General features: G+C 43.9%; 2 protein-coding genes across 3 annotated transcripts in view; one reads left to right on the forward strand and one right to left on the reverse strand.

Moving 5' to 3' along the window:
* LOC142575301 (DNA damage-binding protein 2-like) overlaps positions 1-12,954 on the forward strand; it is a 28,682-nt gene extending 15,728 nt beyond the window's left edge. The window contains exons 7-9 of the mRNA XM_075684550.1: positions 4,819-4,980; positions 6,599-6,644; positions 10,363-12,954. Of these exons, the coding sequence (XP_075540665.1) occupies positions 4,819-4,980; positions 6,599-6,644; positions 10,363-10,403 (249 nt within the window). The 3' untranslated portion in view covers positions 10,404-12,954. The remainder of the gene's footprint in view (positions 1-4,818; positions 4,981-6,598; positions 6,645-10,362) is intronic.
* heix (UbiA prenyltransferase domain-containing heix) lies at positions 10,894-17,698 on the reverse strand. 2 transcript variants are annotated; one of them, XM_075684551.1, is made up of 3 exons: positions 17,438-17,698; positions 15,889-15,981; positions 10,894-11,807 (listed from the first exon to the last, which is right to left on the reverse strand). In XM_075684551.1, exons 1-3 carry the CDS (start codon positions 17,511-17,513, stop codon positions 10,894-10,896), a joined length of 1,083 nt encoding a protein of 360 aa, XP_075540666.1. In that variant the 5' UTR covers positions 17,514-17,698. The 2 variants fall into 2 exon arrangements, with proteins under 2 accessions (XP_075540666.1, XP_075540667.1); XM_075684552.1 differs by lacking the exon at positions 17,438-17,698 and adding an exon at positions 17,106-17,339.
* Between the last annotated feature and the right edge of the window lie 1,520 nt (positions 17,699-19,218).

The following is a 19,218-nucleotide window of genomic DNA, read 5'->3' on the forward strand; positions in this document are numbered from 1 at the left end:
GCTCAGCCGCACTTACAGCCATGCACAACCACGGCCGAGACGTGCGCCAGCTTACCCCCTACTCCGCCCTCTTGTGTGTGCTTGATCTCGTTACCGCGAGCTCACTACCCTTCCCTTCTTTCCCTTTGCTCGCGCAGGAAGATGGCACTCGTAAGGCCACCATCTTTCTTTTCTCACCCTCGCACAATTTCACTTGCACCTAAAACACACAGTGCGTGGGGCACGCTAGGATCTTATCGCACTTGCAGTCTGTATGGAGCATGATGCGGCTCCACTTTGGCGGTCCCTCTTGTCAAGCGGCGCATTTTGAGAGTTGCGTTTGCAAGCAGCCGCTTGTAATCCAATCATTTGACCATCTGCGTCCGCGGAAGTTTCCATTTATTGTCTCTGCATACCTTTGCGGTGGCAGTGAAATTTCGTTATATTGAAATCGCATACAAACACACTTCGTTACATTGAGGTTCTAAATACATGGTTTTTGATGGACAAGAGGTTATGAAAAGTTAAGTACTTCGTTATATTGAGAATTTTGATATATTGAAGTTCGTTATATCGAGGCTTAATTGTAGATTGCAAATGCGAAGGGCACAAATACAACTTCTCTATGCATATAATACAGTGCGTAGTCTGAAACAGTCTGCATCATCCATGAGTAAGATAATTCTGTCTTCTTGGAGGACTAGCTCACCATTGTCTGTGACTGTCTGCGACACATGGTCATGTCAGCACTTTGCTGCCCGTCCTTGAGGGAACCTACACTATTGTCGCCATATCAGCGCCAACAGTCACGGACAAAACGTTGCCACTTTTGCAACACCAGTCTGTTTGTCGTCTGCTACCTACCCTCATCGAAGCTGCGGTGTAGGAAATGTAGTTTTCATGCTGCACTACTGCTATAAAAAAGGGCTTCATGTAGGTGGGCAGAGCTACATTTCTTTTACACAAGTTAGTGGCGACTGCCTACACTATCTACACTTGTGTGCCCAGTGTAGGTAAAAATAGTAGCCCTCTTGATAGCATGCACCTCTGAATCTTGGAGGCTATAGAGCGGGGTGCTGGAAACCAAGCCTGGCCAAGTCAGCGAAAAATACAACATGGCAGCCTCTAAGATTGGGTAGCGTGGCTCGGAATGAGTGATTTAGTCCGGAAAATTGAACTTTGCGGCCTAAATTCGTCTGAAAAATCTGCCGTGAAAATGCATAAGCTCTATGAAAACCCTGACGGTGCATTTACAGAGCCTGGAATATCCGTCAAGTCTGAATTTTTGGGGTGTGAAAATCCATTGGCTACTGTTCAGCTATTTGTCAAATGTAGTATGGCTGTTCATATCACACTGTAACGAGTGAGCATTATGAACAGATGTAATTTTTAAAATTTATTTTCTAGTTTTTCATCTGTCGTCAGCAACCACTCCAGTGGAAAACCTGAAATGGTCAAATCTGTCTTTGTCAAATAATCTGTGTGCAGCTTATACTCATGTCACATGGGCACCCACGAACTCCTTTAAGATAAGAGAGAGCGAGACTTCCCAAAGGAGTTCGACCTCAAGGAAGTTGCAGTCATGTCACACAGACAATAAGGAGTACATTTGGCAGTGTTTGGTTTTTGTACAAGTACAAAAATGTAACTGCTAATTACACTCGTAAGCTTTTATAATTAATGCTCTTTCCATAAAAATGTTATTCAATACATTTGATGTGAAAAACATGCACCTTGTAGAAAATCAAAGTGTGCTTGCTATACATAGCAATGCTGACAGTGATGCTAGCCACCCTGTGCTTATCTGTGTTGTACTTTGCACTGTGGCAATTTGGCTCTGCATTCGGCTGCGCAAACTGCTGCAAACTAGACTAAAATGCAACATTTTGTGCACAGTGACCTCCTGAGCTTTCCTTTTATTTTGTCTATAGTGACTGTGCCAGTATCAGTCATGATTGACACGCTGATCACTGCACGACAAAGGCCACGTTTACATAAACTCGACGTGAGCTGGTCGAGTCGGAAATCGAGCTGACCAATGTGACCATGCTTACGTGAACTCACTTCTGACGAGTCTGGACAACGACGGTACACAGCGTCGAGCCCAGACATCAGCGCACTTGAACAGGGCTTCCTGTTCCTGCTGCCGTCTGCAACAGCTCCTTTTTGTGGGTCTTATCGCTATGATGAGGTTGCACTGCACAGTGCCTTGTCTTGACTTTGTACTGATACTATCTCTGCTGCTGGCGCATAAATTGTGACATCCCAGTGTTTGCACGGTAGTCTCGGTGCTGGTGGACCGGACTCGTGCACGTGGACATGCACGCTGCAAGCGGGTCAGGCTGACTCAGCTCAACTTGACTTCTGTTCAGTCCGACCGGCTAGCATTTAAGTGAACTCGACAGGCATATTGTAGCCTGACAAGTCGACTCGACCCAATTCTGTCGAGTTGTCAGGTTCGTGTAAATGCCCTGAAAGACAAAGAAAATCCCGGCACCAAGCGGCCTAGGTCAAGAGTATTGTGCAGTATAGCAAGTATAACTGTTGCTGAATTGTGCTTGGACATTTATTTAAATCAATAGAAACGCTCTAAACACACGCAACATTAATGTTAATGGAAGCAATAATTAAGTTATCAGTTTTACAAGTATGGGCATGAGAGTACTTACTTTAGCTGCTGAGGAAGATCATCGATCTCCCTTGACCAAAAGCTCCATTAAACTCCATTAGTGGAATGGCGACCATGTGACACCGAGTGCATATCCCTCGAGATAAAGATGACAGAGTTAAAAGGAGTTTGCTGGTGCCCGTTCGATAGGGGTATTACATCTTCACATTTACCGAGATCTGGACCATGGTTATGGTCTTTATATTTAGGGCAGATGGGCTGAACTACGCCAGGTACAGGCCAGGTTTGACCATGGGGACGGGCTCGGGCAGGCAGCTCGTGGCACTTTCAGGATTGTACCGGACCATAAAAAACAGCCTGTGCAGTGCTCTAGGCTACAGCTTTCTGATATTGTTTCAAACTGTAGCTAGAGATTGTGCATTGCCTCTCAATCCTGTTTGCTACTTGCTGACTGTATTGCTGCTACCATAATGATATGGCTCCTGTATGAACAGTTCAACGTGACAGCTGCTATATATTCTCCTGATAAAACTGTTACTGTAGACTCCCTTTAAGACGAACTCGAAGGAGGCATGAAAATTTGTTTGTCTTATCACAAGTTCACCTTATCGGAAGAATAATTGGCAACATGACTAGATGCATCCAAATATCTTACTTCAAAATGATAAATGAAGTAGACTTACAAAGGGAGGAAAATGACATAAAAAGCATTTATTTAGCTGAACCTAATAAAGAAAGGAGAAATGAGGTGAAGTGTCGCGGAGGGGGAAGGTAGGTGGAGGTACATTGGGTTGACCTCCTCTAGTAGTTGCTACAGGTTTTGTTTGTGATACGGATGTACCGGCTTCGTCTCGTGATAACAGCATCCTCGCAAGCCGTACACTATGTGAGAGTGAAAGTGTGCGACGGTGAGCCGAAGAAGATGGCGGCTCAATCTCGCATGCGCTAGGGAGGAACATGGGGAGGAAGCGCATCGTCTTCCGCCGCACACATGGCACCGGGTGAGGGGGGTGTTGTACTTGAGTCATGCTGGATTTATCTTGAAAGCGATCTGCTTTGGAGGCACAGTCTAGGTGGGCTGATGGATCGTAGCTTTGCATGTGCTGGGTTCTCGTTGCTCAGTTTATGTTGAAGCGATAGACAGCACGAAGGTCACTTCACTCGTTGCTGCTGCCGCGATTCCTCACACCAGTGTTTTGACAGCAAATGTCCACGATCATAGAGTGTGATGTCTTCATATTTGCCTGTGCATGCAACACAGTGCTTGTTAATGTAGTTAGTAAGCCAACGTTTTCAAGGGGGCGTTCTACACCGGTGGCTGCTGCGTATGGCGCAGCGGCGCGAGCTTTCTCTTGAATACAATCTGTGATGCGGACAGTGTAGGCGGTTAGGCGCACCGAGGGCCGATAGCTTCGTGTGCACTATAGCACCTATCACTTGCCCGTCACCGCTTTTAAGAAGTGAAACACCACTGTTTTTTGTTTGCTCCTCTTGTTTTCACCTCTGTCCATGGGTGATGTGCGCTACAGGCCTCAAGTAGGGTGCTGAATGCGCACACCCACAAGCCCAGCGCATCAAGACACTCTAGCCTCCTGAATCGGTAGCGGTCACTCTGAATGTTCATCTTAACTGAAGAGTACGTCTGAGGTGGTTTGTCTTTAACGGATTTTTTTTGCATTGAGTCTATGGAAAACCAAACAAACTTTCCCATGTTGTTTGTTATGTGCGAGAATATGGCTTAACAGAATTCCTCTTAACGAGAGTTCTATATGTTCTGATATGTTCGGTAGTGGCACATTCATGTTATATTTTTTATCCTTCTGTAGCAAATTTATCATGCATACCAGGTGTTCTGGCAAAGCCTCTCTAAAGCCAGTGCAGTAGGTATAAGGGGGATATTTTTTTTCGTGTGACGCAATATTACTGTTAGCAGGTAACAGTAATCATGTGATCATCACTGAACAGCTTGTTATAGACTGAAATTTACTAAAAACATGCTAATTGTTCACTACAGGACGTACATGGGTATCCTGAGACTAGCACCACTTTCAACGCATCTGCAAACTTACAGTGAAGTGCGTTAGCATTCTACTTATCATTCTGCTAAAAAGCCTTTCTTAATTCATTGTGATGTAAAACCTTTATGATAGTGAAAATCAGAAGTTGCATCTTTGTGCATCTTAAAGCTTGAGTTTCATCATCTCTTGCAGGCCAGTTGGCATCCTTTGGAGAACCTCATAGTGGTGGGACGTTACCCAGACAAAAACTTCAGCGCCAATGACACTGTGCGTGGCATTGATGTCTTTGATGGCAGCACAGGAGAATCCCTCGGGAAAGTGCAAGGGTCCCTGGATGTGCCAGGCATTTGCTCGGTCAGTCTGGTGGTTCACATTTTGCTCACTGGAGTTTGGTCCTTTACTGTAATCCTCTTTTTTCATTTTCTGAGTGCTGCCCTCTGCCACACACCGCTTGAAACACTTTGGAAGGGCACTTGGGCTTTTGCCATGTGATTCGTGTGCCTGCTCTGATGTTCAGTGGTTGAGTGTGCATCAGTTGTGCATTTGCTTGATTGGGTTTGATAATTCATCACCTCCGCAGGGCAGCATTCACATAAGAGCTGCTTCCTAACTTTTCAGCTTAATGTTTGGTAAATACAAAGGTTGAGTAAAAACTGAAAAGGAGGAGTGCACTTCCTTATTAGAACTAGGCCAGCTATATTTTAGCACACTGCTGCTAGAATAAAGCGTCTGACAGCGTACGGTGCTTCACTCAAGCTAAAAGTTGCAGCATACACCGAGCAGCACAGCAAGCATGTACCTGGCCACGACTTCTGCGTTGACAAAAACTGTGCACTTTGGTGATTCATACATAAAGAGGAGCTCATAGGAACAAATAAATTCATTAAGAATAGAATCACGTTCACACTTTTGGCATAAAGAAATCACGGGGATCACATGTAGCCAGGATACATGGATTAAAATAGCTTGCCTCTGTGTGAGAGCCGCATCTCGTCAAAATTGCAAAAAAAAAAAAAAAAGTGCAGCTCTTACACAAGCATATATGTTAGTTGCTGGAGGCTGTCTAAATTATTACACTGACAGCTGTGTGAGAAACCCTGGGTGTGCTCCTGTGCTAACAGAGTAACCGATAAATGAGTCCCTGCAGTCATCAGGCATGAATTGCGAGTACCATCTAACGAATGGCCAATGCTTCAAGGTCCACAGCATGATGTTTAATAAAGTGTTGCCCCATAGTTATGTAGGGGTTTTTCTGTTTGCTTGCCATCAGTGGAGGGCAGCTACTAGTTGCTTCAACCTGTAATCCTGCACTGCCTCTTGTTTTAACATAAAGTTGCAGCTGTGCACTAAGCACTTTGTTAGCATTGCACCGGCGTCGAGCTATAAGTTGAGCTGCGCAGCAGTATCCATAACGGTTGTTTGCAGCAGTTGCACGTCTGTGCACATCCCGAATCGAATACCCATCCAGTAACTCTGACATCAAGCAACATGCGATGGTCGAGTCCATGACCCTTCCAAAATGTTTTTGCGAGTTCTCCGCAAGGATTGGGGTGCATGCGCAGTCACACAGTGAAAAAGGTGGATTGAAAAGCACACTGAGCTTGCAGTGAAGTCGGTCTTCTAGATCTCTTTATTGTACACAGTTATTGAAAAAAAAAAGAAAAGTTTCTTTCATTATTATGTATTGTTCTCTTGTAATTTTATCTTGCGATGAAGTTTCAGGGTATATGGGAACATGAGATTTCACAAGCCAAACAGGGATGGTGCTGAAAAAACAAATTGTGTCTGTGAATTGTTTTCACAATCGGGATTTAAGTGCAAATTATAAGTCATGTATAGCCCTGTTTACATTATTAAAATAGTAAATACACCCCTTCTCCTCACATTTTGCTGGCAGCTGCGCGCATCACGACCATTGACACCACCAAGCAATCGGTGAAAAAAGCCTATACTTCTTTTTCCTTTCTTACAGCTTACTGCTTTCAGTTGCTCGGGCGAAGTTTTGGCTGCTGGTACAGGTGAGTGAATTGATGGCATTTGTGGGCTATATATTACAACCACACACATTGTTGCACACATGTAGGAGTGCATAAATTTTAACCAAAGAATTCACACACGATGGCATAAAAGTGCTTGTTTGTAGGCCTCGCCGCTTTACCCAATTCGTCAAGTGATGTTAGCTTGAATTTGCACATTTGTTCAACTTTGGTGAAGGAAGACGTCATTGTCAAATTACCGTATTTACTCGCATAATGATCGCACTCGCGTGATGATCGCAGCCCTGAATTTTGTCTCAGAATTCGATTTTTTTAATTTCCCGTGTAATGATCGCACCCCGTACTTGCCACAGCGATATGTCGTGTGCCAAGTCTAGCTAATATTGATCGCGCTTACCATCTGTCGAATGCTACGCGAACGACTCTTCAAGCCAAACCAAGCGGTCTGCACGCACCAAACATTCTTAAGTAGACGCCTCATTTCATTACTTTCATCACTTTCTGCACTTCCAGGACTAAAAGAAAGCTACAACCAAACTTGCCTTGGCTTTATTACTTGTAGGCTTCATAATAATTTTGGCCAACAACAAGAAAAAAGGCGCCTTTCGATTCTCGTCTGCATTCGTGAGTACGCAATAAATCACGAGCGGCAACTATAGTGGCCACGTTTACACTAATACATTAGAAGTGTACCCTATTCATACGCCGATGCTTGTAACACAGCTAAGATATTCACCCACCCATAGTGGAAACGTGTCGTATTAGGATAGTAGTGAAGACAGATGCCGCAGTTTCTGCAGCATGCCGGCGATGTTTTTCTGTGTCACCGGCAGCTAAGTGCGCGCATCTGTTTCTGTCCCCTCAAAGTGGACATGGCTCCATTATTGCCGCAAACTTGCCGATATTAACGATATTATTCATTACTGATAGAGAAGAAACTGTTTCAATGCACGTGATGTACTCACGAGAAGAAAAAAAATCACGTTTGGCGCGTTCGGCTTGCTCTGCCTGCTGCCATTTTTGTTTTGGTGTCCCGCAGCAAACGCAGGACGAAAAAAATTTGTTTTTCTTATCGTAGGAAATTTAACCCGCGTAATGATCACACCCCTGATTTTGCGTCAATTTTGCTGACAAAAAAGTGCGATCATTATGTGAGTAAATACGGTATATAGGATGAGGGCAAAACACAGACGTACAGCTTCGTTATCCTTCATTTATCCTTGCATTGCCTTCACAGTGAAATATTGTCCGGCCCATCTTTCATTTGTACTCATTTTTCAAGCGTGACGCTACTAGCTTATTTACAAACATAATAAAAATATCTCTTTCTTAACCAACTTGTGTGCATTGGCACTCATCCCGGTGTTACAGAAAGCTCCACAAATGGGGGAAATAACCACATTTTAGGACTGTGTGCTCATTCAAACTCCTTAGTAATTAGCACTAATTTCTAGTAATTGGGTATATCACATATATGTACAGTCTCCTCTTGTTACAACAGACCCTAATAATTAGACAAAAAACATCGGTTTTATCCGAAGTCCGTAGTATCTGAAACGCCTTACATCCGAAACTTTCATCGTGATGTCTAACAAACATCCAAGGTAAAAAACAAAAGGCTGCAGTTTTGCCCGAAAGGTGAAGCATCGATTGCGAAAGCAAATTAAGCAAGATAAACGCGGCGGCAGCAGCGAGCGAATTGACCTTCGTGCTGTCTCTCGCTTCAACGCGAACTAAACGTCGAAACCTAACGCATATGAAGCTACCATCACTGGGAGCACATTTTCCACATCACAGATCGCTGTCAAGTTGCAGCGTCCGCACGGGCACGCACTTTATCCACATCGCGGATCGCTTTCAAGATATGGCCGCTATGCGGGTGCACACTTTGTCGACATTGCAGATCGCTTTCAAGATACGGTGGCTGTGCCGTATACAGCAGGGGCCAGAGTATAACCCCCTCTCTCGCCTCCCCCCCACGCTTCGTGCACGAGAGAAGACGGTGAGTTTCTGCCCCGCCTTCCTTCCTCGCGCGCGTGCGCAGTATTGAGATATATAGATAAAATAGGTAAAACAAACTAAGGCTGAAATATGGTCCTTTATATTCGAAAGTCAGTTGTACTTGGGTCTGTTGTAAGGAGTGTAGACTGTATTGGCATTTGTAACTAGGCTCCTGTGACTGTTTCTTTGCACTTCTTGTTGGTAGGCTAAGTTCTTCTTTAGTATTAAAGTGAAGTTTGAAATGTTTTCATCTATAGTAAAGCTTTTGGTATATAATAAACATTTAGTTTGGCTTCACAGGTTTATCGTCCTACTCTGCCATTGTTTCCAGTACGTTTCCAATTGATGAAAGCCCACTTGTGCGTGCCTTTTCCTAGTCATTATTTCATCAGCTCTGTCATATTGTTTGCAGTGCTAAAGACCAACTCTACAAGGAAATTACACTTAGGCTAAATTGGTTTTTATACATGAGCAGTACTATATACTATATAAGCCATCTTGGCAAGGCTGCAGGGCTGGTAATTATCTAATTTTCCTGCTAACCCTACTAACAGCCTTTAACTAGCACCTAAGCAAGCAATGCATGCATCTGGTGGTGAGAAGATAGAAGATATAACGCAATGGCCAGCACATCGCCACTAAGATTTTCAGCACGCCACTGACTCCAGACCCAACCTTGGAGGTCTAACAAAAGAGCTGTGCTAGTTCTCAATGTTCTGGGTTGTGCATCATTTCTGTTAGTATCTCCTGTTTTGGTGCAAGAAAAAAAAACAGGCTTTTGCAAGCTTGTTGCGACACTTCACACAGATATTGCAAACAAAATTTTGCATGGTGACTGCTTTTATATTTACGGTATCCAAAACTTGGGGTTTTTCATTACAGTTGGCCTTAAAGCTAGACTAATTACTGAGGAAATGTGCTTTCAAAGGCAATGCAAAGTGCTTAGGTTGATAAGCTTTTTTCCCTTGAAATCATGCCCCTTGCACTGCTTTTTTGAAGTATTACTGTATTTAGCCAGGGAGCAGTGGTTGTTCATAATATAAACCTTGGCAGCTGATCCAAAATGTGTGATGTGGCCTCCTTGCATAGAATAACCAAAGCAGTGTTTAGAGCTTGCCTTGATTTTAACAAAGGCCCTTTGTCATCCCTGTCGCAACATATCGTGCAGGCTTTGTTGTAGCTGACTAGAAAACAAATTAAATGTTGCATTCCCTCTGGGTTGCTAGTATGTCTTAGCCTTTTGCTTGCACCATATTGCAAGCTTTATAAACAGGCATCATTGCAGGCACACAATTGAGAGGGCACGATTTCAACTCATTGCAAGATTGCTTTGCAAAGTAGCAGCATTGCCTGCACTTTACACGTGACGCGAGAAACCATGATTGATGGCATACTAAAAATAAACTTTGTACAATTGTCATTTTGCTTGAAGGCATCTGCCGATTGTTCAAAACAGATAGACACCCATCATGTATGCTTTAAGTAAGTATGGTTGAGATATTGTTGCTCTGGGCCATTCAAGAGGCTGTTTTCATATGATATGAAAGCGACAATTAATGAGCGTTAGTGACGAGTAAGCTGGGCAGTAGCTAAAGGTAAACATGCAAATGGTAGCCCAATGTCTGCATGTGCATTATTTATAAGCACAATACAAAGAACAAAGAAATGCTTGTAACATTGTACCATGATATGCTCAAGTGCTGCAGTTCAGTGGAGCTGCTTTGTTACATCTTTTCAGGTTTCCACACAGTAATCTTCCAAGCATCATCGGAGGAGTGAACATCTGCACGAAAATTCACCTCAGGGATAGCATTTTAGCAATTTTAAGCCATTTTTTTTAAGTGTACAGATTGAACATAATGCAAATATCATACTTAATATTCCCAGCGACACTGTATCTATAGTGTTTTATCACCATTTCTTTATAAAGGAAGCTTGAGATTGGATCGTGGCAATCCTATAAATCATCTTTTTTTATTGTCCGCTGTAGAAAAAAAAAAAAGAAAAGGGGGAAAAAAAGGAAGCTGCCAAACGAGGTGGCAGCAATGCCTATAAAAGTCACTTGAAAAGTCCTAAGGCCTAGTCCATTCAAAGGCAAAAAATCAATTGCACCATAGACTTGTGGTGGTGGAGAGGGAGGGCAACAGTACACTTTGATATGTTGCGTGCACACGCATTTTTTGTGGCCTGCAGTTGTCCAGAGGGGGCCACATTATGGGCTGAAGAGAGACTTGCACTCACTTAAGAGTATCCATGCCTTGTGCACCATTTAGTGCAGGCCTGGCAGATAGTCTGCCAGGACGACTGCCAGGATGTAGAAGAGGCCAAAGTAGATGTTGAGGCGCGCCGTATGCCGAGGCAGACGAGTTAGTCGTCCATCGCGAAACTGTCGTTCCAGGTTGAATGCACTGGGCAGCGTGATGAGCGGCAAGAGAAGCCAGCGTGAACGAGCCGCAAGAAGCGCAAACAGCAAGTAGGGCACAAAAAGCAACAGCGCATAGAGCACATGAGATCCAGTGGGTCCCAACAGGAGAGCCAAAGTGACAGCGCCGGCACGAGCGTCTTGCTGCCTGTCACGGGCATTGTTGGCATGCAGGATTGCTTCCGTGTTCATGGCAAGCGGCATGGCATACCAGAGTGGTGCAGGATCCATCCGACCTGCTTGCGCTACAAATGAGTATAGCACACAAACGGGCCCAAAGGTCACAAGCACCAAAAGGTCCCCCAGGGCAATGTATTTGAGGCCCAGGCCACCGGTGTATAAAAAGGAGCTGGAGAGGCCACCAAAGTAGACGAGCGCCAAGTGCTCCATACGTGCTTCAGAGCATCCTGCGAGCAGGATGAAGCCCACACAGCCAAGGGTGTACAGCAGAGCTCCCAGGTGGACAACTTCCCCCGGGGTGAGACGGCGGTCGACGAGAGTGCGGTCATCACTGCTCGTGCGGCTGTCAACACCTCGCATATAGTCAAAGTAGGTGTTGACAACATTACCAGCTGCATGCACCGACAAGGCTGTCACACAACTGGCCACAAACACAAGTGGGCTGAAGTGGTGCACCACACGGTAGGCGAGGGCGGCCCCCAGCGCAACAGGGGCAAGAGAGGCACTGAAGGACCATGGCCGCAAGGCCAGCAGATAGGCAGAGAGCCGAGACTTCCCTGCCATGGCCCTACTTGGCGCACCTGCATACACACCCCCCCCAAAAAGACAGAAATAATATATGTGTAAAGAATCCAGGGAAAAGAGAGAGTATGTGCCGAGAGGCTTGTGACAGTAAAACAACAGTCGTACGAACAACCCAATTTTCTACAGAGTAAGGTAGGAGATGGGGAGACACAAGGCAGATACAAAATAAGCTTCAGCAATATAACCAGTGAATAATGAGATTCTACTGCGTACACACTCCTTTGACTGAAGGTCTACGTTTTCTGATTGATGCGATAAAAAAAAATTGATGGTAAAAAGAGTGGATGGTTTGAATTCATATCAAAAAGCTCAAACTTTCAAGGCTCTCACAGTTGTGATCACGTGACTGCCATGGCTACATTTGTGGCAAAAAAAGGTTTAGAGAAAAGCTGAAGGTGTCTGTATCATAACAAAATCCTCGCACAACCTGCTCATCAAGCTGGGGTTCCTAAGAAAAAACTCAATTAACAAAGTAGAAGCTAGCCTACTCTTCTGCACAATGTGTACCATCTTCTCGCTGTGCCCCATTTCATTGACTGCACGTGCTAATTCAATGGAATGATGAATCTTCAACGACCTTTGCGCTGACATCATTGACTGCACGCTTGACATTGTAGACGAGAAGTGCTGTAAATTTATCAACAGCCAAGATTACTGCGCTACTATTTCAAGAAGGTAGACCCGCGTCGTGCAGCAAGACATTCCTTACGACTTGCACTACATCAGCAATTCATTCCGGTGCTGCCCTCGGATTATGAACCACAACATTGACTTGGAACTCCTGGCAGCGTTTGATACATATTAGCAATTGCTTTACCACTGGGGCATTACACTACCTGGCTGGCAAGAGTGGTACCAATCAGATTATAGAGTTAAAGAAATCATCGAGACCCTAGTTTTCTGAAGGATGGATGCCAATGACTAGCTCATCCTTTTGCATTATGTGCCGAGGCAACAGGCTTTTCCTGTATCAAGTGAGAAACTTGGTTTTTTTTTATGTTGCGTTACGTAAATCCAAAAGAGTGCACTGCAACAACCGATTCCAACAGTGTTAAATTATGCATGCATATGTTACAGTAATGGCAATAAAAAATTTCTGCTATTGTAAATGTTGACTATAAGTAAAACAAATTTGTGCAGTTACTGTGTTATTATTTATCTTTAATTATTTAATCAATGCTAATCTAAGCAGTGAATGATGCTAAAAATGGCGAACATTAGAAAGGTCAGAGAACTCCTAATTTTATTGCAAAAAAAAAGCTTCGATAAATTCCAATTCTTGTGGAAAATATTAACTTCGCATATGCAGAACTCGCATAATCACAAGAATATTAATGCGATCATATTAGAATAAGGTTACATGCAAATATCTGAAGATCAGGATTCCAGGCTTCAAATCTGTGGATAAACGAATTTTATTTATTTATTTATTTGTTTATTTATTTATTTACTTATTTGTCAGATACTGCTGGCTACCTTTTGGAAGCCATGGCAGGAGTGGGTACATTGGTTTTATATAGAAGAATAAATTATACATTGCGATCATTCAAGTTGGCAAAATTGATAACAATAATAGTACTGCATACAAATACTGAGAAAGCAGATGTGACTGAACGACGACTGGAGGCGAGAACAAGGTACTAAATCATTAGTACTGCACTAAGCTTGTACTCTCATGAAATGGCATTTTTTCTGAGACAATACCGCAGGTACAAGAGCACCGAATAAAAAGTGTGAAAACATGTATCTGTTTGTAGCCATAAGCCAAGACGCTAAAGAGCTATTTTCAATGAAGATAATAAACAAGACTTCCACAGTTAGCTGAATCCGTCAACAAAGGAAACCTAAGGAAAAGGTAAACAAACAATAGCTATTCTGAAACTAATACATGAGTATAGGATTAGATTCCTGGAACCTTTCCGCGACTGTAGCAGAGAAGCACCTACGAAATAAATATTAGTGGCATGCATATGCTGCAAGCTATATGCACAACGAATAAAAAAAAAATGCCAATGAGTATCACAGGTAAGGTTGCACGGCAGGTGTGAAGGCTTCGGCTGATAAATAACGAGAAGAAAACACTGCTTTTGTTGTCTGTGACCGTAGGCAGTGGCTCTATGCAAAGCTCAGGCCATGAAATTTTGAAGTCAAAGCCAACCTACTATATACTAAAACATCTGTGCTCAATTGAGTTAGCTGACATAAGATAAAGATCGTGCACACTGTAACTTCACATGCATGCTAAACCTGTGCTTATCTTTAGTAGTGAACAAAGGTTTCAAAAATTATAATCCCAGTTTTACTTGAACTGTCAGTTTTGCTTTGCTAACGATAACATATGACAGATGCACAAGAACACCTCCAACTGCAAGTGAGGGCGAGAAATGAGAACGAAGTGCCCCCGCACCAATTCAGTAAACGTTGTTAGACATTTTCATATATGAACACTCAACTTTTGCACGGACAAGTACCAACCGAAAAGGCACAAGACTGTAAACAATGTCCCAAAAGGGACCTCCAACTGCAAACAGCTTTATTATATGGCTCGTGATTCTCTGTAAAGGCCTTAACAAATTGTACTGCTGCAACTTTAATGTGCAACATTAAACTTGCTGGTGCAGGCCAGTTACATTAGCCAGTGTTCTGTGAATATGTCCAGTAGCTTGTTTTCAGTGGTGTTGCGAAAGCCACAAAGCTGTTTTGCTGCAGAGAATAAAAGCAAGCAGCCTCTTCTACAGCATAAACGAAAAGCCTAAAACAAAAAGTATTTTTTATACCATGCGAAGGAGTAGTGTGGCTTAATGTCCCGTTGACCTTACATTCAGATGTGGCAGCGTGTTTAACAAATTCCGATTTTCCAGAAAATGAATCTAAGCAATATAGAGTCGCATAACACCATTCAGCACCTGTAGGATATTTATGTTTGACAATGCATGGATGTGGCTGCTGTGTGTTGTGTACGGGTGTGCGAATAGTGATGTTTTATGCCAAATTGAATGGAATACCTTTTGAATAGGTTTTAAATAATAATAGCTATTATCACAATTAAATTCTGGGGCTTTACGAGCCAAAATCATGATTTCATTACAAGACGCCTATGCCGTAGTGAGGAACTCCGTATTAGTTCTGTCTACTTTCGGTTCTTCAATGTGCACCCAATGCACAGTACACAGATGTTTTTTCATTTCAACCCCATTGAAATGCCATCTGGCTTAGTAGTGCAACACCATAGACACTACGCCACCACAGCAGGTATCATGAGAATTAATATAAAACAACGTTCACATCCCAGTATTCTTAAAGTTAGCCAGTTTCTGATACTACATAGTATTTCTTGAACTGTTGTTGATTAAAACACAAATGAAGCATTAGGAGCAATCAAGTAGTTTCTTCACATGCACAGGGCTCTTGAAAAAGTGTGAATGATCACTAAAAAGAAATTCTAGTGTTTTACGTGCCAAAACCACAATCTGATTATGAGGCACGCCGTAGTGGGGGACTCCAGAAATTTGGACCATTTGGGGTTCTTTAATGTGCACCTAAATTAAGTACATGGGTGTTTTCAAATTTTGACCACATCAAAACGCGGCCACTGTGGCCGGGATTCAATCCTGCGACCTCGTGCAACCTGACACCATAGCCACTAAGCAACCACTACGGCTTGTAAATGATCACTGTACAACCTGTAACGTATAGCTACATAAGTGACGTAGCCTGCTTCACTGCGCAAGTTCTTGTGTTTTATATCTATACTATGACCATGGGGGTGAGAACTTGCTGTACTTTTGCTAGAATTTTATGTTTATTTGTGTGCAGTTGATGTTTTGAAATATTTGAATAGTATTCAATGAATATTTGCATTTATGAATAGTGACTATTCGATTCAATTACTGAATCAAATAGGGCACTATTTAATTTATTTGAAAGTTTAGATTATTCGCACACTCCTAGTGTTATGCCAAATGTGCCAGAGTCACTAATTTGACGTCACTTGCAACAGCACCAAACTTGGACATAGATGGACTGGCCTCCAGAGTTTGTTAAAGAATGCCTCTCTGTTGAGTAAAATTTGCTTACCTGTAGATTCTTTGCTGGTGTCACTCATTTGAGCTTGATGGCTATGGTTGCATACTTCTTTCCAGTGTGCAGCTTGTAAAGAACGGCATGGAACTAGAAAAAGTGCACAAGAGTTACATTCCTGCTTGCAGATACAGCAAGCATGTTGCAAGGCTGTAAATTTCACAGCACATTCAATGTAATCATATCAAATACAATTGCACCATGTTTATGCTTGAGCAGGCATGTGTTTCTATAGTTTTACTGCTGAATGATCTGTTTTGTTTGCAGGCAATTAGAATGCACTAGACTGTAACTGAGTAGATATAATATGGTGGATATTACAAAGCATTGCAAACATGGATCTAGGTTCCACCATTGACAAAAGTGAAATAAGAAAGCTGAGCGGCAGCGCGCGCGCACACACACGCACATTTTTTTTTTTTAACACACAAGCCCTGCTACGTTAACACAACAAAAACAAAGGGGAGGGGGAATTCCCGTGTCAATGCCTACGAAATTTCAATCAACTGCCAGAGAAGGAAGTTGTTGACAAAAAAAAAAAAAAGTGTATTTATGATCTCATTTTTCTTATGCCCGACTGCGCCGTCAAACGTATTAATACGAGTCGCTTATTTGCGCTTCTGCTCAGGGGTTTACAAAAGTGTGCATCTCGAATAAGGTTGCCGTAACTGACGCTAGCTGGGTCCAAACGTCATTTAGCAGGATACATTCACGTCGCGTACAAAGCGAGGTGGCCCACGAAATTGGCATTTTAAACGTTTTTCACAAATACATAGCCTGTATTCGAGATTTTTAAATTGGTACAGCCGTGTTACACACATCCGCCCACAAACTGGGCCCCTACTTTCCCGCAAGTTCTCGGCCCAGTTAAATGAGGTGTGCATGTACTATATATCTGCAGTCATTTCACTGGTTTCTAGTCGTACTTCGTGCGCTGTGATACTGCCGCAATAAATAGCAAAAACCGCGGACTTGCCGCAACTTGCAATCTGCTGGCTTCTCCGGTTTATGTTCGATACGGCACTACTGCAGTTGAGAAAGGAAATGCGGACAAGACAGACAGTGCCCACTGTGATCACTTAATAAGCGTACCGCCCTAAACCTTTGAACAGGCGGTGGGAGGTATTTTCGCACCCAAGACCATGCACGGAAATAGCTCAAAATATAGCCGTGTCATTTCCTCGCATTGCACGTTCAAGAGAGCTTGGAGTTACCTCCAAGCACCAACAGCTTGCCTCTTGCGATGCATACGCCCTGTCCAAGGAGGCGCCTGCAGTCACTCGTCCGCGCCCAACTCAACTTCACGCGAAGCGACCTTTGCGGGCGACGCTGCTACTCAGGTGCGCGCGCGCTCTCGTACTCGTGACGTGACCAGCGGCTCGCAGGCGGCAAGCGCCGGTGCCGTGCACGTTGTTCAAGTGATCGATTATGCAGATAAAGTGTAGCACTTCTTGATACATCGCTGTTGCGGGTGAGGGGTCACTGACGCGAAGCCATTCACAGACTGCAAAGGTGCCAGCCCGGTGGGCCCATCTGAAAGGCTTACCTTGCAGCGCATAGCCGCTACCGGTAGTCAGTGCTTGTGTCGGCAGGACCCCTGTCGCGCTCGGGATGTCCACCATTGGACGACCCGAAAATGTAACAGACAGCGGCACATGAGTGGGCAAACTGCTGTCCGCGCTCCTACGCGCCGTTTGTCCGCTTAACCCGGACAGCGCCGGATAAAATGCACCCTGCAAGAAGGAGTTCCGAGTCTGCCTGCAAACGCGGCGAACTCTCCGCGGCTTCCCGTCGCGCGACTATTTCCACGGAGGACGTCAGTTTTAATTTTTGAGGCAGTGACGTCATAATAAATCAACCGTGTTTCATCAATTTTTTTTTCTTTTTAATAGCGGTCGGTTTCAGACCGCAAATGGCATGCGCCTGTCTAAGTAGTGGAGTTGGTGGAGTAGGTAACTATTCAAAGCATGCTTTCCTTCTACATGATCGAACGCTTCTTGGCGAGGGCATGGCGAGGGCGCAAACATTATCATGGTTGCTCAAGGTGAGGCGGTGAGGGAATGATTACGTAATCATTATGTTCCGCATACTAACTGTGATATAAATATGCATTATTCAATCTAGTTGTGGTAATGCAGCAAGCAATAAAATAATAAACGACGTTAGCGCTTGTGCGAGTTGTCTGTTCATTGTAGGTATAGTGCAATATACACTGTAAAGGTTCCGTCAGCTCCAGAAAACCAGACGCATGCGATCATTTTTGTTGCATTCCATATTTAGCTGTGCTTACATTTCTTGTATACTTCGTTTGTTCACAAGTATATCTGTCCTGACGCACCTTGTCCATTGGTGCGCAGTTTAAAAAAGAAACGGTTGCACCCTTTGGGGTGTTTATTTGTCCCACAACAATAATCGTCATCTGCCTTGCTTGCGTTTCCTTTCTTGAAAACTCGGCGCTCGCTACTTTCCTGTCGAGAATGCTGAGTCACACTGATAACGCGCGTGCCGTTCGTGACTGGGAAGTACCGCGCTCGCAGCGTTAAAGAAAGGAAACGCGGGCAAGACAGATGACGATTATCGTTGTGGGACAAGATAAGCCCCAAAGGGTGTACATTTTTCTAAGAGCGTAGAGTGTACGCTCTTAAGCGAACTTGCACCCTTTGGGTCGTATCTTGCCACAGAACACTCTAAAACAGTTACACCCTTTGGGGTGTCTTTGCCACACAACGCTAATCGTCATATGTCTTGTCCGCATTTCCTTTCTTTAACGCGGCGAGCCCGGTACCTCCCAGTAACGGACGGCATGCGCGTTATCAGCATGAGATAGCATTCCCGACAGGAAAGTAGCGGGCGCGGTGTTTTCCAGAAAGGAAACGTAAGCAAGGCAGATGACAATTATTGTTCACTCTTAAAATGGTTGCACCCTTTGGGGTGTATATTTGTCCCACAACGATAATCGTCATCTGCTTTGCTTGCGTTTCCTTTCTTGAAAACTCGGCGCTCGCTACTTTCCTGTCGAGAATGCTGCGTTACACTGATAACGCGCATGAAGTTCGTTGGCTGGGAAGTACCGGGCTCGCCGCGTTAGAGAAAGGAAACGCGGGCAAGACGGATGACGATTATTGTTGTGGGACAAGATAAGCCCCAAAGGGTGTACATTTTTCTAAGAGTGTTATGTGGCAGAGATACACTCCAAAGGGTGTAACTTTGCATAGGAGTGCACTCTTAAGCAAAATTACACCCGTTTGCCACACAATAATCGTTATCTGTCTTGTCCGCATTTCCTTTAACGCTGCGAGCCCGGTACTTCTTACACTCTAAAAAAGT

This window comes from Dermacentor variabilis, chromosome 3 (assembly GCF_050947875.1).
Source record: "Dermacentor variabilis isolate Ectoservices chromosome 3, ASM5094787v1, whole genome shotgun sequence".
Lineage (NCBI taxonomy): Eukaryota > Metazoa > Arthropoda > Arachnida > Ixodida > Ixodidae > Dermacentor > Dermacentor variabilis.